Genomic DNA, 22191 nt, shown 5'->3' on the forward strand with positions numbered 1-22191 from the left:
CTTGTTGTTTGTTGTTAGGAAGAGGAAGAAGAAGAAATGTCTCATATGCCTCCAAGGTCACACTTTTAATTGCACCCCAGGTATTATTCGACAGCTTCACAGCAATATGGCATAACAGACCTATTTAACCCAGACTAGCAAGAAAACATTTCCCCGCAAACCTCAAAATTGAGCTTCCAATACTTTCTATCTATCTGTGCTAATTATTATGTCTTTTAAACACAGTAAGATCTGCGCTTGCCACAGAAAACTTGGTAAGAATAGCTTTTTTTCTTTTTGTTTAAAAGATACTAATTCAAGTTGCCAAGACATTTCAAATTTAATCCTTCCTGCCAAAGTCCTTGAAAACTCTCCAAATTTGTTACAATCTGCAAACATTATAAACACTTTTTCATCTTGTAAATATTTCACTGGACCAGTCTCTGTAATTTTTGCAAGTATTTCTTTGTGTTTACACATACATCTGAAAAACCCCCAAATTAAGCCTTTTCCCTCCCCCCAAGATTGGACTCACCTCCATGGTAACAAAATCTCTGCCATTTGGCAGATTACCTTCATTTGTCATGACACCTACACAAGGTTTTTTTCCAATCAGCAAACAGGAAAAATCAGCAATGGGTTTACTGATGGTGCTAAGATCTCCTTCATTTATACAAAAACCATTAAAGATGCTGCAAGTAGCAGCACAGTCTGACTGCTCCACTGTGGAAGTCTTTATCTTCAGCAAGTTTTGGGCTTGAATAGTTTTACATGGAAACAGTTCAGGATAGAAATGCCATAGTAAGAATCCTCAACTGTCTCCCTATATTTTCTAAAAACGAACTCTCAAGGAGTTGGGAAGTAAACCTTCTTCCATATTCAAACAAACCTTCAGAACAAGTAGGTAATTAATTAATAAAAAATACCTCATCACACTGATTTTATAAATGGTTCTGAGCAACCTACAGTTAGTATGTGTAACATTAATATATTCAGAATGTATCTGCACGTAACAGAAATATATATGATTGTTCACAGTTCTACTGTTATATCCCATAACACTAAGATGCTTTATTGTTCAGAAAAAAAGTGTAAAACATAGGGCAAATATATTCATGGAAAACAATGTTAAGCAGATTATGAGTAATTTCCTGTTGGAAACCACATGCGTTAATTATAAGCCCAACTGTATTGCATGAAGATTAACAAGATCTGATACGGCTCAGCTGGATTTTTTAGCTAAATTATTAATTATATTGTTGGTTAACAACTGTAAACTGCTGCTAGCTGTCATTTGTAAAGGTCTTGATACTTTGTGCTGACAATCAGCTTCCGCTGGCAAAAGGCCTTTGGCCTCCAAGTTCTAACTCAGCTGTTGATACCATTTACTTCACAGAAAACAAACATTCATTATCAGCAATCTCAGGCAGGCTTTCTGCAACCTTCTTCAAGATATAATACTGGAGATGAAGTTTTGAACTGGGCCACAAAGGAAGTGCAAGTCAAATGAGCACAGAACATAAAGACACCTTGACAAAAGATACTTGCAGCAAATGTACACGAACAAAGGGTGAATGGTGCTACTACAGCCTTTACAGAAAAATCTGTTGAGAACAGAATAAATACCAAAAATGCTCAGCCCTGTGTAAGAGTCGGTCTGAAAATCCCTCATCTGCCTCATGACTGTCAGAAGCCGAGACCCCCAAGGACCCTGGGCCGCAGCACAGGAGTTCTGGCCTCACTGAGGTGGGACCCAGGTTTCTCCCTGCAGGTGCACCCGTTGGACCGAGACGCCTCAGAAACCCGTGCAGGAACCATGGACACTGTCATGGTTCCTGGGCCGTGTTTGCTCTGACTGACTGTGCTGTGACTGTACCTGCTTGTCCCAAACCTGTCTGCCCAGAGCAACGGGCCTCTTCACAGTGACTCTTGGGTGCTCCCCCCATGTTGGCCGGGTGCCCCCCACTTCTGCCTGCATTGCCCGGGTGCCCCCCGCTTCTGCAATGACTATAAAAGCTTCCCCCTGCCACTCACACTCTGAGGCCTCCCCGGCGGACGACGGATCTATTGGCCTGCGCCACAAAGACTGCGAAGGTGGTCTACTGGTACCAGCGTCACGAGGACTCACGTCTGTTCAGTCAGTAGCTATACCACCCTTTTTCTCTTTTCTCTCTCTCTCTTTCTTTCCCTTCTTTTCTATTGCATAATTGTGTGTATCAACAAAGATATAATTGATTTTACTTGAACTAAGTTCTCATTGCCTCTTTTTGCACTCTGAAATCAAAATGAACCATCACGACCATCCTTTGGCTTGTGAAACCCTGGAATATTAAATAATTGCCTCAAATCAAAGGCAGGGAAAAAAAAGAGAGGGGAAAGGGGAAGGTGGGCAATAACCAGTTGCTTGACAATTTAAAATAGGTAAAACAGCTGTTAAATGACATGATTGCAACTTCTATCAGGCTTGTAGCAACTTTAGTAGGAGGAGCAAAGGCTTGCTTTAGTTTATTTGTTCTAAACCAGAAGTAGCATTAGCTAGTACTTGGACTATTTGATACACTATTAGGGGGACATTGGTCAGTTATCTCAACACCATTGCTCTTACTCTGCTTAAAAGAGATGAAGAAATGCAAAGAGAACATCTTCCCTCAAGGTGCAACAGTCTTGAACTGCGATTCATAAGCTTAAGTTTGAGGGGAAGCTTTACATGTTGAGTGTGTGTTCCTCCCCTCCATGATGTTACTCAACGTGGATCAACACTATGTTAGTGTTACACACGCACGACATCCTCTAGACTAAATGTTACACCAAATGTGTCTAATGAGTGCAAAAATATTATTCTGTCTCTGCTGCTGAATAGGAACAACAAAAGTCTTATTTAAGTGCTGTCTGACCTAAAACCTTTGCTTCTGCAACATGGTACCAAAAACCACAGTGGCTGGTACAGTGTTATACACAGTTGTTCTGCTGTTGAATCTTTGAGTACACTTTTGAAAAATTTGTGAATTTAGTAAACCACATGCTAACACATGCTCAATTTTTAAAGACTTCCAAGTGACTTTAACTCAGTGCATTTGTCTAAACTTGCTTGCTCTGGTTCAAGGGATACGCATCTTTGGGAAGAAGTACACTGTTGGCAGAACGGGTCTAGGGAAGAGCTGCTGTTCAGACAAAAGAAAAATGTATCCTGTTACTCTGTTTCCATAAGTGCTTACTCAACACACTTAGCTTAAGCATTCAAGGGCTTGTGGAAATTCACTCATGAGGCAGCAGCCACTCAGTAAACACTGAAAATGAAACAGTCAAGTTTGTGCTATCAGACAGTTCTTTTGTTTCCTCCATTAGGTGAACTACTGCTGCTGGTGATCAGCTTGGTTAGACAAGATGCAGGAAGCATTTGCTTCTGAACAGCCCAAAGTGAAATCCCAAACTCAGATTGTGAAGGAGATCACAACAGCAAGCTATTATCACTCATGTAGTCATCATCAAGTTTGAGGGTGTTTCATCACAGCATCGTTATACTGGATGCAATGACAGTGCAGGTCAAGTTCAGGAACCTGAAAGAAGGGAGCGAGACAAAAGCAGGATCACAGGCCTAGACTTCGTAAGAACAGACCAAGAACAACCTGTTCATCAATTTGCTTTGAAGAATCCATGGGATACAGTTCCCTGGGGAGAAATGGGTGCAGAAGAGCTCTCCAATGCCAGCAGTTTGGGGGAGTTCATTCATGCTCTACACACAACTTGCAATGCTGTATCTGGAATACCACCACCAGCTCTGGGCACCACAGTACAAGAGACACTTATTTACTGGAGTGAGTCCTGAGAAAGGCCACTGAGATGCTTAAAGGACTGGAGGTTCTGCTCTCAAGCAAGCTGAGATTGTTTAGCTGTGGAAAGAGAAAACCTGGGAGGGTGGAGGTAGAATAGCCTCCATGGCCCTCCTCCACTTGATGGGAGAGAGGCAAGATGATAGAAACACATTTCTAAGCAATATCCAGTGACAGACCAAGAGACAATGGAGAAAAAAATAAATACAGGAAGTTCCACTTAAACCTAAGAATTGTAAAAACAGTCAAAGATTGGAACAGGTTGCCCTGCGAGCCTACACATTTTCCTTCCTTTAAGATAGTGAAAATACAATTGGACAATGTTCAGAGCAACCTGCTCTAGTTGATCCTACTTTGAGCACTCAACAGTCTCTAGAAGCCCTTTTTAATCTCAACTATTCTGTGATCTTCACCATTAGCTTACAAAACAAAGTAAAATTTGACTGTACAATAAACATGCTTCTGCATTGTGGAAAGAGTGTATTTTTTTCTCATTCTGAGTTTTGCATTTCTCCTGGTGTCATGCCATATTTCTGATAATACTTCCAAGCAGAGACATACTGAGCTTTCTGTTCACCATCTGGATCAGCAAACAGACATCAAAATCAGGCATAGAAGCAACTTTTATGGGAATTAGTCAGCATAATCAAACCTACAACAGCACACAAAGCTAGCAAGAGAAAAACGGATAAAAACTATGTTATCACACTTAAAATATATGCCTGCTTTAAGACAAGCCAGTCACTTTAATTGATTCCCACTCTTGGATATAACCAACATCCACATGTATACTAAGAAGGGCATGACAGAGAACATTCTTACATGCAACAACCAAGAGCTTCTCTGTGCAGACGAACCAACACAGACACTGTACAGGACCTTTAACAAGACTTTTTCAAAGAAAGCTTGTGCACCCAGCATGTCACCTGGAAAACTAAAAATCTGTCAAATGGAAGACACTCTAGAATCAGTCAAAAGAGTGTCTGAAAAGAAACCCAAAAGGTCAGCATTTCCATTTCCTAGTCCATCATGAGGGTCCTGGTCAATGACAGGCTGACTGTAAGTCAGCAGTGCCCTGGCAGCCAGGAGGGCCAACCCTGTCCTGGGCTTCATCAGGCACAGTCAGGCAAGGGAGGGGATTGTCCCACTCTGCTCTGCACTGGGGCAGCCTCACCTCCAGTGCTGGGGGCAGTTCTGGGCACCACAATGTAAGAAAGACATTAAGCTGTTGGCATCCAAAGGAGGGCCACGAGGATGGTGAAGGGTTTGGAGGGGAAGCTGCATGAGGAGCACCTGAGGTCACTGTTCAGCCTGGAGGAGACTGAGGGGAGACGTCACTGCAGTTACAACTTCCTCACAAGGGGAAGAGGAGGGACAGGTACACATCTCTTCACTCTGGTGACCAGGACAGGACTTGAGGAAATAGCATGAAGCTGAGTCAGGGGAGGTTCAGGATGGATATCAGGAAAATGTGCTTCATCCAAAAAAGCAGTTGAGCACTGGCACAGGCTCCCCAAGGAAGTGGTCACATCACCAAGCCTGACAGTTCAAGGAGTGTTTGGACAATGCTCTCAGGCACATGGTGTGACTCTGGGGGCTGGTCCTGTGTAGGACCAGGAGGTGGACACTGATCCTTGTGGACACCTTCCAATTTAGCATATGCTATAATTGTAGTCAAATTCCACTGCATTCCCAACATCTCTTTTCCCTGAAGAGATATTAAACACTGCCAATGATCATACTCCCATTATGTCCTATGAAATCCTACTAGAAAACTCTTTTTGAGGTATTTTCTAAATTGTCATTACGGCAATTAAATGCTATTTTTCATATCTTTATAACAGAAAAATGGGTTTATTTTTCTTTTTCCACAATTTGAATTTTTTCAAAGTCTGAGGAGAAATTATTCCTCTGACAATTAAGCAGTCTCAGTTCCTTCAGCCTAAATCATAACTCATTTACATCACTAGCATCTGATTTCATTATTCTCTCATAATAACCAGTCCTTTTTCAGAAAACAATACAAAAAAGAGGAAGCGAGGGGGGAAAAAAGTCCCACAACCCTGAAATACAAGAAAATGGTCAAGAATTACTTCACGTTTCCTACACAAAAGAATCTCTCACAATTTGAAGTAAAATTCTGAAACACTCCAGAAGCCTGGCTACTTCTGAACAACAATCACTTCATAATTTCATAGAATGTGTACAGTCTCTCATGAGGTACTTCTTATTCATTGTTGGCTTTACATTTTTGCTTACTGGTTGGGTAGTGGAATTTTTTGAAGCTAAACATCTACAATCTTAAGTATATCTAATCTTCCACAGTTTTGCATCCTCTGTTAACTTTTTCATCTACAATCTCAATTCCAACTCTGAAACGGTCAGTGAGAGACGATACAGTTCAGGACCTAGGACAGATCCAGATGCAAAGCAACAGCCACTATCTGTTCTCACAGGCTTCCCCTCAAAGCCATTCCACAGCATCTCTCCAGGGTGGGCTCCTGTGTAGCTTTAAATCTACTTTACAGTTACCTAGTTTACCTAGAAGAGAGGCAGTCAAGTCATCAGGCCAACGAGTGACACCTAAAAATTCTAGTTGAGAAAGGATACAGCCTAGACAATGAGACAACAGGAGCAACATCTGCTTTTCTTACTTTCACCTGCCTGAAAATCACAGAATCATAAAATGCCTGACAGGCACCAATTAAGTCATTCAAAAGCCTTCCCTTTCCCAAGCTGAACAATCCCAATTCTCTCAGCCTTTCCTCATAGGAGAGGAACTCCATCCCTCTAAACATCTTGGTGGCCCTCCCCTGGACTCATTCCAAGAGGTCCATGTCCTTTCCTGTGCTGGAGGACTTAGGATCACATCCAGCCTCTCACCCATCAGCACTTGCAAATCCTTCTTTGTCGGGGGCTGCTCCATCTGTTCATCCTCCAGCCTGTGTTAATAGTGAGGGTTGCCCCAACTCAGGTGAAGCACCTTGCACTTGGCCTTGATAAACCTTATGGGATTCCCAAGGGCTCACTTCTTGAGTGCATGCTTCCTGGTGCAGGCCCAAGGCTGGAATAAGAGCTCTGATATACTCAATGATCTGATACAACAAGATCCATCAGATCTGCATCAGACTTACCTGCTGTACAGAAAACCACTAGATACTCTTCCAGTGAAATACAACAATGTGTATTTTTAAGGTTTTTTTCCTTCTCTTCTGTAAGCAGGTAATCTATCTGACACTTGATCACATAAAGAACAATGCCATTATGAAGAGCAACTTAAAAGCAACTGCAGCCTCTGCTGGACTTCCTTATTTCCCAAGCCATTTACTCCACCCTCTAAAGTGCTCCAAAACAGTTCTCCAATCCAGCTTCAAGGCAACTTAATATCAAACACAGAACTACAGCTGATAAATATCAGTTCACTTTCAGCAGGAAACTTACTATACACTCATCTCATTCCTATATTATAGTTTGCTGTATTATTTTGCTACATTATAGCTCAACTATAGGAATTATAAAGGAAAGGTAAATATAAAGGAAAGGGAATACTAAAGAAAAAAGGATTATCAGGTCTGCTTAGAAGATCTGAGGAGACCTCAAAATTGTGGGACCATCTTATTTTAAAGGACATCCCGACTTGCTGTCAACAACTGAGAAGCATCTGGCAAACATACAGCCAAGGGGAAACAAAGAAAAGAAGTGCAAGAGAAGTATGGAACATACAAGCAACGGCTCACATGAAGGAGTTGAGAACGATAAGAAGCAGAACAAAGAAAGTGGGCAGAGCTTCAATCACCTAATGTATAGACAAAGAAGAGGCTTTGAGACCAGAAAACTGAGTATCAATAAAATTACATGGAGGCTGCATGTTGGCAAAGAGGTGAAGAGGTACCATGTGACAAAATGCAACCAACAAACCTTGCTGTCAAACATACTAGAGTTACTGGTTGCATACTCCCTATTTTGGTATCTCTCCACACGTACATAAGCTTCAGTGTTCAGCAGTCTTCTTTCTATGAACTAGAGGGTTTCTTGTTTTTGAAAGCAACTATTTCTTTTAAGAGTCTCTATGTACAACATCTCCTATATTTCGGTATGTACTGTGTCCTTGCAAACAAAATACCCTTTAACTTCTATCTCAGTTTAATCTCTGCACTGTTATTTCAGCTGCCAAGAATTCTAGAATCTGTAATGAAAAAGAGCCTTACAAAAAGCCCCGTGAAATAATCCAAAGTAAACAACTCACCTAAACAAAATGCTATATACCTTCTACAAAGCTGGCATACAGAATGCATCGCTTTAGGGTACGCGTGTTAGCATTGCATCTGTAACTATAAAATGGAAGATGCTCAGAAGATGTCTCTAATGTTAGGTTCAGCCTATCCAGAACACCTAATTCTGTCCTTGCTTTTGTATCTCTCCATCTAACTCACACCAACACTAATCTACCATTTAGTGTCAAAGTGGTGCAAGGTAAGAGGACCAGCAGATGTTCCATGACATTTAGAAGTTGTTGAAGCACCCAGTAAATGAACTTTCCTAAAGCTTCCCATGCTTAACTTTCTGTCCTTGCAGATATCTTCCATTGACAACTAAGTAGCCAACATGTTTATCATTCCTTCTACTGCTGGAACATCTAGCACCTTTCAACCATGGGGAGGGACAGTGTCAGTAGGCTGCAACAATAAAGAAGAAAAATAAATATCACTCAAACCCCCCAATCTACTCTTGCTTTGATAGACAAAATGTCTGCTTACAAACAACAGCTACAAGAGCTTTTTAATGCTTCATTATTCATATCACCTACAGTAATACCTATCAAGTTTCCAAAAGGACTTGCCATAAAACAGTTGACAGGGAACAAAATACATACATATAAACTGAAACCTGGCACACAAATGCCTCTCATACAAATACATAAACTCTTGGTGTAATGCCAGACTAAGTATTGGCAAGCTTTATGAAACAAACCCACACCAAGTATATACCATAAACTTATATCACAAACTGACACAAAATTTTACAAATCACAGATAGAAAAAAATCCAAGAATATAGATTTTTAAAGAAATAAATACACTAAATCTTTTCATTGCAATTTAGCAGCAAAATCTAAACAGATTCCTCAGAACACCTGAGGGGAAAAAATGCTTTCTGTGAACACGAGTTAGTATCCCTGGATTTGAGAGTATCTCTGAAAACTTCCCTCCTGCACAGTTGCAGGCAGGATAGGAAAAATAAGGTATTGCTTTAGTCAAAATCACAGCCAAAGTACCTCAGCTGCATGACAGCTGGCTCACAAACCATATTTTTGCCTGTTGTGATATATTACTAGTTTGAATATAATATTTGCTCCCAAAAGAAAAAAAAAAATAAGTGGAAGGCTGCAGAGAGGAAAGCTAGTGGTTTTGCAGTAATATCTCCAAACTGGGGAGTAACTGCCACTACACAACACCCAGCAAGACTTCAACACACAAAACACCTTAAATTCAAAAATATTCTTAATAATAAATGAATTTCATTTTGTTACCTTGCAGTTCTTCCTACAAGAATGCTTGGACGAATATGCTGCTTTTTCTTATCTAAAACTGTAACTGTTCCTACCTTTTCAGTTCCTCTCATACTCCCTTTACTCATATCAAGCTATAGCATGAAGATCTGATACATGTTTCTAAAAGTAAGTTTAAAACAAGAAGGGTGAGGACAATCTCCATCCTGTAATGGATGAAGAAAACGCAGAGGTACTTAATGCCTTCTCTGTCTCAGTCGAGTTGTGTTCTCAGGGTATTCACCCCTCATCATCCAAGAGGAATTGATCAGCGACCTGTTGCACCAGTTAGACACACACAAGTCTACGGGGCTGGGTAGGATCCACCAAAGAGTTCTGCAGGAGCTGGCAGAGGTGCTCACTGAACCACTTCCCATCATCATTTACCTGCAGCTCTGCCTCACTGGGGAAGCTCCACTTGACTGAAAGTCAGTGAATGTGCCACCCAATTACAGGAACAGGCAGAAGGAGAATTCAGGGAACTCCAGCCCTGCCAGCCTGCCCTCGGTGCTGGGGAAGGTCATGGAGCTGGCTCATGGATCATACGGAGTACGATCACACGGCACATACAGGACAAGCAGGTGACCAGGGCTGCCAACATGGAAAGTAGGTCCTGCTTGACCAACCTGACCTCCTTCTATTTCAAGGTGTCCCACTTAGGGGATGAGGGAAAGGCTGTAGATGTTGTCTGCCCAGCTTTTATAATGCCTTTAGACACTGTTTCTCACAACATTTCCTTGGAGAAACTGGTGGCTCATAGCTTGGGAGGGGACTCTTTACTGGGCTGAGGCCAAATGCTACATTCTGCACTTGGGTCTTGACAACCACTTGCAGCACTTCAGACTGGGGGAAGAGCTGGAAGCTGCCCATCAGAAAAGGATCTGGGGGTGCTGGTTGATAGCTACTGAATATGAGCCAGCACAGTGCCCAGGTGGCCAAGAATATCAATGACATCTTGGCCTGTATCAGAAAGATGTGGCCAGCAGGGCCAGGGCAATGATCACCCCCTGTACTATACACTTCAGAGGTCACACCTTGAATCCTGTGTTCAGTTTTGGACTCCTAACTCCAAAAAGTGCTGAAATGTGCCCAGAGAAAGGCAGCAAAGCTGGTGATGTGTCTGAAGAACAAGTCTTATGAGGAATGGCAGAGATAGCTGGAGTTGTTCAGCCTGGAGAAAAGCAGGCTCAGGGGAGACTTTATTCCTCCACACAACTCTCTGAAAAAAGGCTGTGGGCCAGGTGAGGGTCAGTCTCTTTTCTCAAATAACCAGCAATAGCACAAGAGGAAATGGCTTCAAGCTGGACCAGGGAAGGTTTAGATTGGGTATGGTGGGAAAAATATTCAGCACAAGGGTTTTCAAGAACTGGAACACACTGCCCTGGGAGTGGCAGAATCACCACCCCCAGAAGTATTTAACCGATATGTTGATGTGGCATTCAGGGACAGAGTTTAGTGGCGGACTTAGCAGTGCTGGGTTAACAGTGGAACACAGTGATCCTACAGTAGTTCCAAGCTGAACTATTTAATGGTTCTGTTTCTAGAACCACAACAACCACTGTCTTACAACAGAGCTCCACTGGATGATCTAATTGTTCAGCACTGTGTTTGTTCCCTCTGACACATCTTCTCAGAGGACAAATAAACTTCATATTGATCCCTTCTCCTTCTGGTCTATTTTCTTAAGGATTACAGAATCACATCATTCGGGTTAGAATGGACCTGTTAAGGTAACTTTTTTTTTTTTTTTTTTTTTACTGTGAGAGTGACTGAACACTGGCACAAGTTGCAAGCAAGGCTGTGGAGTCTCCATCCCTGCTGATATTCAAAGCCATCTGGACACCATCTCAGGCAACTGGCTCCAGATGGCCCTGTTGGAGCAGGAAGGTGGACCAGATGAACTTCGGAGGTCACTTCCAACATCAACTGTTTTGTGATTCTATGTCTGATTCTGCCAAACTTCCTGCTCAAGCAGCATCAGAGACAGTTGCCCACTACCACATGCAGTTGCATTTTTAGTACTACCAAGGAGATATTAAACCTCTCTAGACAACACCTGCCGATGCTTGACCTTTCTCACAAAGAACTGCTTTCTTAGAATGCACTGGAATTTTGTGAGTTTTGATTTCTGCCATGTCAGTGCCATGTTAGGGTAGGGGACAATAGTGAGAAGCGTGTGGCTTCTCCCTTCTTCATTCCCTCACTGCATTAGCAAAATCACTCCTGAATCTCCTCTTCTCCAGGCTAATAGTCCCAGCCTTCTCAGCCTTTATTAAAGAAAAGTTCCAGATCCCTAATCACCAACATGACCCTGCACTTAACTCTCTGCAGTATCTCTCTCCTCTAGTGGGAAGCCCAGAACTGGACACTCCAGTTGGAGCCTCACCAGTGCTAAGCAGAGAGCACCTCCTTCAACCAGCTGGCAACACTCTTCCTAACGCAGCCCGGGAGGCTGTCTGCCACCTTTGCCACAGCACTGCATTACTGGCACACACACAGTTGCCAACCAGTACACCAAGCTACTTCTCTGCTGAGCTGTCTTCCAGCTGGTCAGACCCCTAATGTTATTTCATCCCTGATGTAGGATTCTGCAATTCCCCTTGCTGCACTTTAAAATTCCACTCAGCCCAAACCTCCAATGTGGCTGCATCCCCCTGAATGCAAACACAACCATGTGGAATATGAGGAAGTTCTCTCTGTTTTGTACCATCTGTGAACTTGCTGGGGGTACACTGTCCTAGCACTCGGGCCATTAATGAAGATGCTAGACAGCATTTGCCCCAGTATCAGCTTCTAGGGTACATGACTGACGACTTCACTCCAGCTGGACTTTGTGTCACAGATCACAAACCTCTAGTCCCAATCATTCAGCCAGTTCTCAATCTACTTCACTGTCCACTTACGTAACCCATCCATTGTCAGCCTGGGCATGCTGTGGGAGGCAGTGTCAAAGGCCTTACTCGAGCTGAGGTACAGCACATCCACTGCTCTCCCTTGCCTGGAAGGTATCTGTAGACTGCCTACAGTTGTTTTTCATCAAGTGCTACAGATTTTAAGGAATTCAGCTGTGCAAATCATTAGAGTGGAAAACTGTTCAGCTAGATATGTGGACCTCAAAACAACACAGAGAGCACGACCAATATTTTCCCTAAATAATAAAAGCTTAGTATTTTTGATTGCTGACTATTATCTCAGATGACCTCAAATATTTAAAATTGGTATTTTTATTTAGTAAGCCTAAAATTTAACATTTTTAGTGAAATGGACAATGAGTCAACTGTCACTCATGCACATGCCATGTGCACACTCTCTAAGCCATTACCAGCTTACACACTGTCTTCTTTAAATAATTAATCAAGCATTCTGACGTGAATTTTCATCCATGCCAATAATAAAAGGAAAGTCATGGCTTAAGCAGTGTATCTACAAACGGAAAAATCATCAGAATCCCATCCCCTAAATCCGTAAATCAGGGTAAGGAACATCAGCTGCAATCCAATTACCACAGGCTTAGAGGAAAACATAGGCAGACTGGTAGGACAGGTTTACACTGAACTTCTAAGGCATCTGAAAAGAAAAGGTTTAAAAAACCCAGAACAGAAGACAAAGCCCACCCTACTCACTGATTTTCCAGTTGGGATTTTTATGTGCTATTGTTGGCAAGTGGAAATCACACAACTTTTTAATCGTTACTTTAATTTCATAACTGAGGACTATTTTACTATGACAGTAACTTTCTTTAACAACTACCACTTTTCTGAAAGCCAAAGTTTTGAAGGCTTAAGAAAGAGGGTATTCCAGCTGCTGGAATACCCTAAGGCCTCTCCAATACAGACAGAAACAAATACTACAGGCTCTAAAAATTGAAATTAAAAACCCAACTGACAAATAAAATGGAACTCATTCTCAATTGACCATGACAGAAGTGCAAAACACTATCTGACCCCTTTTGTAACTGAAAAGGTTTCTGAAACAGCATAAATCTGTCTCAATTGAAAAAAAGTAACTCAAAAGAAAGCATCTCTCCAGTGTTCTCCACACAAAGAGAATGTCTCTCAGTACAACCACTGACAGTTGGAGTTCCTTTTCTGTAATTATCTGATATTTCATTATTCACTCAATGCTATCTATGAAACTAAATCTGCAAAAACACATGCAAGGAAATTCTTACTCCTCAAGTTTGTCAATGCAGACAAAAGTATTTATCATTCAACATTTCTAGGACTTTTTTTTTTACATTAGGAAAGTCAGTCAACCACAGCAAATATAACAAGATCTGTACCTTTTGCCACTCTCCTATTGAAACAAAACCACCAAAATCAAAGTGTATACGAAGTTATCTTACTCAGAATCATATCAGCAGAATTCTAATTTAGAAAATATACTTCATAAAGTCAAGGAGAATTGGTACTTACTAAGAACAAGCCCATTACCAGTGGTTAATAACAGTGCACCATTTTTAAAGTGATTACAACCAAAAGCAAACAAGGAAATTCTAACTTAGTCTGCAACAAATATCAGAAGACAACTGCCAAGTGCAAACAACTGAAAACTCACCAGTTTATAGCTGTCAATGGTCTACTCTGCCTAACAGTATATTCTAGAAATAAAAAGGGATAGAGAATCGATTGGTTTGAAGAGAAAAGGAACAGAGACATGACTACTCTGAAAACATACAGGCATAATGAAGATATATGAGCACATCTGTTGGAAAGAATTATGCAATGGCTAGTGAGAGAGAAAAGCAAGGCCAAATCAGATAGGAAAGTCACAAGTGACTACATGTAACATGGTGAAACAAAATAAAGAAGGGGCTGGAATAATAAAATTAGAATAAGGTATTTATTTAACAACAAGCCCATCTCAGTGTAACATGAATGACTGGCTGCAGATCTGTATAGACACAGCAATAGAAAAGATGACTGATGTTACCAAGTGCAACAAGAAACACAGTAAGACGCAAGAGAAAGACTTCAGTTTTAATCCCATTGAGGTTAAAGCTCTTAGAAACTTCTCTAGACTGACAGAGATCATGCCCAAAATAATCTAAATGTGAATTTAAACCACAAATAACAGACTTCTACTTTTTGAGCTTATCTGGCTTTGGCTACAATAAAGCTAATTTTCCTCCAAGCAGCTTGTATGTTTTGGTTTTGTGATGGAAACAGGGTTGGTAGCACACCTGTGCTTTATCTGTTGCTGACTAACACTTAGACAGCATCAAGGCCTTTCCAGTTTCTCACCCTGGCCTGCCAGCAGGTAAGCTGAGGGTGCACGAGAAGTTGGGAGGGGATATAACTGGGACAGCTGAATTAACTGACCGAAGGGATATTCCCTATCATATGAAATCATGCTCAATATATAAAGCAGGGAGGAAGAAAGAAGTGGAGGGACAATACATTGAGAGTTATATCCCACTGCAGGGGTAAATAACCAAGGAGTCATGTGGTGCTCAGCTGCCCACTGAGGTTACAACACAAACACCCTTTCATAGCAGCTAAATAGCATTGTCCAAGAGTTTAAAACCCATTACATATGACAATAATGCTTGGGAACACAAGCCTAAAAAAGTTAAGGGAAGAAAACGAAAATAAGGAACAGCACTAATCTAACCATACATCTCCAGTTTCACGCGGGCACAAGGAAACTCAAGTTTTTGATTTTTTAAAATGTGTAAAACAGGTATAACTTTAGATTACACTAATAACCAAAAAAACCCCAGTTTTCTCAGGCCAAAGTAGTCATAAATATACCAGATGCAAAGAAAGCACGATCATTTAGTTTAAGTTCATCTAATTAAGTTCATCAACACATTCATCAGCCTGAAGGGAATGAGATATAACATGATATATGCTATGATATACTAAGAAAAAAATCATATAAAGCATATTCATATGCTTTGAAACATCTGAAACACTAAATCTAAAAGTACAGAAACCATCTGCCCTAATGCAGTCACAGCATAAGGACCCTATTCTCCTGTGCTAATTTCTACAATTCATCCTTTGAAGGGGCACAGTGGTAGGAACTGGTTGTGAAAGACCAATGGAATAGATTAGCTCCAAAATGTATTTACAATATCAAGTTAATTATAAGAGCACTATTCCACTTAGCACCTCAGCACAAAGCAGTGTTTATGGCAAGCAAGGTAAGAAAGAAAAAGACAAAACTGTAACCATGTGTTCAAGTAATGCTGCAAGGGATCAAGTTTTCAAAGTAAACTAAGGATTAGGAAAACAGTTTCCATAAAGTACCAAAAACTGTTACTGATACATACTTTGTGGGTTTGATAAAGACATAAATAATCTTTAAATCATAGGTTTGGCAAAACATGCATAGTCATATGTCAGGAAGAGAATTTACTAAAAAAAATCCTCAAAATATTTTGGCCAGAAGGAAGATCACAATATGGGAGGAAAACCAAAACTAAACCCTGACAGCTGATAGTTAACACGGCACAAAAACAAATTCAACATCAAGTTTTTAAGTATTCAGGAAACACATTTAGTACATTTAACATGGCTAGCAGTGAGGAATGGTAACTTATTAAATTGCTCCTGCTCAACCTTAACTGCCTCAACTTGCAACCTAACAAACCATCGGTGTGCCGGAGCAGATTGTGCAACAAACTGAAACTTTAACTAGCATGTCTTCTCAGTTTAGGCTGAAAAATACAACACCCAAAAAAACGTCAGGAACCATGGATTTGTCTTTTATTTTTTCACATTATTCATATAAATTATGATAATTATTTTTTACAGATATATACAAATAAAATACCCATCTTAAGCCTCTAAATGTAACATTATTGGGGTCTTTACAGGTTCTATTATGTTTTCTACACCAACACTGAACAAATATAACCATGTTAGACTAAGAGATGACTAGAGGTTTTTAAAAAATCTACTACATAAAACTGTTTTCCTTAACAGAATATAAGGTAAATAAGTAAAAATACACTATTTTAGTTATTTGCTAATCCCCATTAAACAATAGGGCAATACAGTATTAAAACATTACTACACAGCAGCTAAAAAGCATACAGCAAACAGCAACTCTCATCAGTTTTTCTAATGCACAGCTTAATCTAAGACTCAACAGCACATCAATTTCCCAATTTAAATAATTTTAGTTTACACTAGACTTGAACTTTGTTTCGTAAAACTACATCTATAAAACATAAGAACTGAAAACCAGAGAACATAAACTAGAGTAGACCAGAATATTTCAGTTGCAAAGGACCCATGGAGCAAACCTTTGCATAGGAATAACCAGGAAAATGTAGTAGGCAATGTAACATCACTATCATTTTGCTAGTCTTTATATAAACAATTTGTATTTTTTTAACTAAATAAATGCTTCCTAACTCTTTGCAATTATTATTCCATATTCAAAGAGCAACAAGTTCCAAACCAAAAAAGCTAACAGCTTTTGTAAAGGCTTTAGATCTGCCTTGTGTACCAACAACCAAATCAAAACAAACTTCATATACTTAAATTTACTTTAAAATAGTTTTCACAAAATCTTTAAATCCTGGCAAAGTAAAGCTGAACCTTCAGTAACATTTCTGCACTACATTTTCAAGTATATATACTTGAAACATCCCAAATAAGCACTGCATTACTGAGCATAAGTAAGGGTATAAAGAAGCCTGCCAATTTTGAAAAGCCTAAGGACTAATGTCCAGAGGATGTATTAATTTACAATTACAAGTGTGAATGAGTGGCCTACTTTCAAAATTTGCTGTAATCATCCAGTTGAAACAATCAACATGAAATAAAGTTGGCTGGCTTTTCTTCAGCCAAAATAGCTAGAAAAAACAGCCATCTAATTTCTGGTTAATATAAGAGATCTTACATTCCTGTCATCGCTGGAATTTTCCCAGCCTCGGTGAGACCACTTCACAACTTTAGTGTCCACAACACAAACAGAAGTTCTTCTTCTTTGACAGATCTAATTTGGGAGGCAACTTTAGCAACAAAGTAAAGGTCATTTTGCCATGAGTATGAACTTACTGTCATATTAGAGTACATTGCCACTGTAATATAACAATTTCAAGTTAGTCCAAATTATGTAGTGAACGCTTTCACTACAAAACAGGTCACACTAAAGCCATTACGAGTTTATACAGCTATCCATATCTAACAAGAAGTCTCAAGGAACACACTGAACCTAACTGATAATCCTGGTACTACATAAATAGGTGAAAGAACAGTAAAGGGACTGGCAGTTCAGTCAAGATGCACAAGCAATAATTGCAGCAATTCAGATGGATAGGGATGTTTCTTAGGATTAAGTTATACTACAGGAAAAAAAAAAGTATATTTGAAGATGGCAAAAATGTGAAAATCAGAAATACCTCACTTTGCAAATACAAGGCTTTAGTACAGTACTAAAAGCAGTACACACTTGCAGTTTTGTCCACCCAGAATCCAGCATACAAGACAACAGTTCAACATGGATTTTTTACTTGCCCTCTGAAGAGGTCAACACTTCCTACTAGTGTTTTACACACTTTAATGGCTACACTAGACATTATGCAGTTATTTTTCAAATCTTTCAGTGGCCACAAAGCAGAAGCATGCTCAGAGTAGATTTTTCTTCCACACCAATCTTGAATTGACAACTAAATTTCCCAGTGCTGGTAGTACTGCAGCAGATTCTTAACATTGTTATCTACACAAAGATAACTGCATGTTAAAATGCAGAATTAGATACTTTTTTCTGTTTCCTTTCATAAAATTATTAGGTGGGCATGAGTGACAAAAGTAAGTTTCTTTGCTCCTGCCTCTCTGTACACAAAAATCTTTGTGCAACCCTTCACCTCACGCTGTCACAAGTGCAATCACAAGGTGAGCCAGATCAGAGAATTAGTCCGGATTACAACAAACCAGTTTTGCCAAGTTAATTTTAACCCAGAGTGAGTCTCTAATCTGTTACCGCAAGACCCTGTATAAGTATTATGTCAGCGTGGCAGGGGGAGCAAGCACACTGACCGAGCCATCTCCTGTGGAGACCAGTGCTCATGACACTGCAGCCTCTATCACATGAGGAGTGCAAAGCACTGCTGGGTCTGTTTCAAAGCCAATTACTGCATCCTACTCCACACGTGATGTTCATCCCTTCAGATGGCAGCCAGCACAAACACCTTGCAAATGTGATACTAATCTTGTGACTTTCAGATTATCTCCACAACGTTTGATTTCCTTGTCTACACACAAGCATTTGCATACTGCTTGCCAGTCCTTCATAAACATTAAAGTTGGGTTTGGAATACGAACACTTACTAGTGACAGGCATTGGCTATGGTCCATGAAGTGCAGAGCATAATTTTGCAGACCTGAAGCAAAAATTCCACACCAACTTATTGCAAATAGGTTGCACTATGATTCTTCACATTAGTCTTCTTAGGACACAGGAAGAATTTTATTACTATTGATAAGCCAATTTGTTTAGCTTTCTTTCAGCTACTTCAAGTCATTTTTCTAGTCACAAAAACTCTTACTGACAATCTTACTAACTAAGAGGCTTCAGATTTTCCAAATATATAAAAATCTAGTCAAGACTTCTGTCATAAACTATATTATCTTAAGCTCCATTTAACTAGCACTGTTTTCTACCAAAGCAACTAGATGCAGCCACAGTTAAATTGAAAGCATCGCTTTAGAAAACATTTGTAATTTTTATTATTTTTGTAAAAAGGCACTTTTGACCATTTTTGCTTAAACCTACCAGGTGGCTTAAGTATTTTGCAGTTATTTTGACACCAATATGGAGAAAGGGTGGAGATCACAAGCAGTATCTTGGCTGCCATCAGTCTGCCACGTACGATAGTGAGGATAGAGATATCAGGAAACTAGATAACTATTACTAAATATTCCTCCTCTCAAAAGTCCAACACACACTGGCTGTATTCACCAGTATTAACTACCAGTCATTTACTTGCCAAAGCCTGACATAACCTGTTTGCTCTGTACAAGGAGTCTGTATTCTTTGACTTGACCTCAAAAACATCAATTAAAAGAAGCATTAACATTTACACCCACCTAAAGCTAGTACTTTCTACAATTTTAAGTATAAGGGCTAGCACGTGAATCATCCTGAAACGAAAAAACATGGAGGACACGACTAAAGCAAAACTACAGCTTTAAAATATACAGACCCCTTAGGGCAAAATTCAGACAGGTATCTGAGCATTGAGGAGCACCTGCACAGCTGACTGCCCTGCATTTAGTAGTATCCTTACACTTAGCACTTGCAATCCCTGGATTAAACACAATACAAAGGTCAAAAGCAAGAAGAAATTTATTGGAAAAAGTATAAGCACTGGACGAAGGAATATGTGGAGTAAGAAAACACTTGCAGGTCTTCAGGGGGGAAAGAAGAACTATAGTTTCCCTATCATACACTCTGAAAAGAAGTCTGTAGTTGCAAAGATGTCAAGTACCCATGTTACCAAGCTATGTTTCCAGCATTTAACGTAAGCAACGTGGGAAAGGTAAGTGTCTTATGTTAATTCCACTCCTAGACACAGCTTTCTGGGGCGAGGGCGGTGGGGGGTAAGCCATGCTGCCAAGTCCGACTAACAAAAACCTGAAGAAGCCAAGCAAGCAACCTCCTCGTGCTTTACAACCCTTAGCAAACTTAAAACAACGGTGACTCAAAGCTCTCCATACGACCCGACCACCCACATCACAGCCTGAAAAGAAGCAGAGGCTAAGAACACAGGAAGGTGCCGGTTTCATGTCATCCACATCCTCGGCAACCTCCGGAGGGAAACAATGGGGAGTGCCCGGGCACCACGGGGGAGCCCCTGACACAGCGAGACCGGGCACCCCGCCACGGCCTGCAGGGCCGGGAGGGCCCGCCGGGCCGGGGTTGCGGGGTTAGGGCGGCCTCCCCTCTTGCGCTCCGCTACAGCCCGCAGCGCCCGCCCCGCCCGGGAGCGGGGCAGGGCGGCATTCCCGGCCGGAGGAGCAACAGGCACCCTGCTGCGGCCCCAGAGCCGGCTGGCAGCACCGGGAACGGCAGCCCTGAGGGGCATCATCCGCCAGGGGAGGGGAGCCAGGTGGGGCCATACCGCACCGCACAGCCCCCCGGCTCCCCCCGGCAAGGCGCTGCCTCCCTCCAGACACCGAGGCCGCCTACACGGCGATGGCAAACGGGGAAGATGACCTAAAGAGGAGGAGGAAAAATAAGGCAGGGCAATTAAAAGCAGCCCCAGCATATGGCCGAGGTCTCTCGCTCGGGCAACACTGCCAACGGGATCTGCGGGTGCCCTGCGCAGCCCGTCTCGGGAGAGACCACGGGGGTCAGCCCGTTCCGGCACGCCTGGCCGCAGCGCGGTCTGCCCAGAGGCTCAGCATGGGCGTTCTCCATCCTCCGGGGGAGCTGGGCCGCACACTGGGGCGGGTACAGGTAACTCTGCCCCGGAGGGCCCCGGGAGAGGGGGCGGCAGCGCCATCTGCGCGGTACCGCCGGCCAGGCGAGCGGCGGGGCCCGGGCGGCACCTGGGCAGCCGCCGGGTTACATCACCGCCCCTTCCCTCCGTCCGTCCCCCGGGGCGCGGCGCCGGCGGCCACATGGCAGCGGGGACACCCGCGCTGCCCGGCACGGGGGCGGGGAGGAGGATGAGGAGGGCGGCTGCCGGGAGGGAGGAAGGTGCACGCGCCGGGCCGCTCCCAGCCGGCGATGGGAGGGGCGGCGGGGGCTGCGCGTCCGGCGCGGGAGGGAGCGCGGCGCGTTACCTGCCCGGGTGGCTCCCCAGCTCACGGTCGCTCAGCGCCGCCGTGTAAATCCTCCGGTATCTGTCGGCCAGGGCCTTCCCGGAGAGCAGCAGCTGGTAGCGGCTCCGGCAGCCCAGCGGCGGCGCGGGCAGGGCTCCCAGCCCGCCGGCCGAGCCCTCCTCGGGCCCCATGGCCGGAGCGGCGCCGCCGGAGGAGAAGGAGTAGCCGCGTTCGGCCCCGGTGCAGGCGGCGGCGGCTCCCGCAGAGGCGGCGGCGGCTGCGGCGCTGCTCATCCCCCTCCCCGCCCGCCCCCTGCTTGCGGCGGCGCCGCCTCCTGGCGCGGCGCGGACACAGGCGGCTCCCGCTGCCTTCACCGTCGGGGCCCGGCCATAGCGAGGCCGCAGGAGCCGCCGCAGGAGCCGCCCTTCAGGCTGCGCATCCACCCGCGCTGCGGGAACACCCCGCTCTTCCCCTCCTCCAGCGGCGGCTCCAGGCCCCAGCTATCCGCCGCTCGCCTTCCGCCCCGGGCGCAGCGCCCGCCGCCACCGAGTCCCGGGAAGGACCGTGCACTGCCGGGACCCGGGGGGGGGAGGGGGGGGCGGGCCGTTCGCTTCCCCCTTCCCGCTACAGGGTGTGTATGTGGGGGCGGGGGGCGGAGGCCGGCCGTGCCGCTTCCCCTCCGGAGTTTGTGCTCCGCGCTGCCGCCGCCCTCTCCCCGCACGGCCGCCCCGGCCCCGCCTCCCTCCCGCGGGCAGCGCGGCCGCCGGGCGCATGCGCCGCCCCGCCCGCCCCGCGCGGCCCCCGGGAAATCCGGGCCGGGCGGGCGGGAGCACCTGCTGCGCGCGGCTGAGGGCACGGCCCCGCCCGCGGGAACGCCCGGGCCGAGCTGCGCGGGCCCTGCAGGCGCGTACAGGCACGGAGCTTCTTGCGCGCCCTGTTGAGACCGCGGATCACAGGGTCCCTTGGGTTGCGAAAGACCTCACACGTCGTCTAGTCCAGCCGATGACCGAAGCATCCCCTTGTCGATTACACCGTGGCGTTTATTGCCATGTCCAGTCTTTCCCTACGCACCTCTAGAGACGGTAGCTCCACCACTTCCCCGGGCGATC

At 43.6% G+C, this 22191-nt stretch overlaps 1 protein-coding gene across 14 annotated transcripts in view; it reads right to left on the reverse strand.

The window, feature by feature from the left end:
• MYCBP2 (MYC binding protein 2) overlaps positions 1-21498 on the reverse strand; it is a 174111-nt gene extending 152613 nt beyond the window's left edge. For 10 of the 14 annotated variants that reach the window (XM_063392260.1, XM_063392266.1, XM_063392253.1 and 7 more), the window contains exon 1: positions 21104-21498. In XM_063392260.1, the coding sequence (XP_063248330.1) occupies positions 21104-21375 (272 nt within the window). In that variant the 5' untranslated portion in view covers positions 21376-21498. The remainder of the gene's footprint in view (positions 1-21103) is intronic. The other 4 variants (XM_063392256.1, XM_063392258.1, XM_063392254.1 and 1 more) reach the window with 1 other exon arrangement.
• Positions 21499-22191: the final 693 nt, after the last annotated feature.

This window comes from Prinia subflava, chromosome 3 (genome assembly GCF_021018805.1).
Source record: "Prinia subflava isolate CZ2003 ecotype Zambia chromosome 3, Cam_Psub_1.2, whole genome shotgun sequence".
In the NCBI taxonomy this organism is placed as follows: domain Eukaryota; kingdom Metazoa; phylum Chordata; class Aves; order Passeriformes; family Cisticolidae; genus Prinia; species Prinia subflava.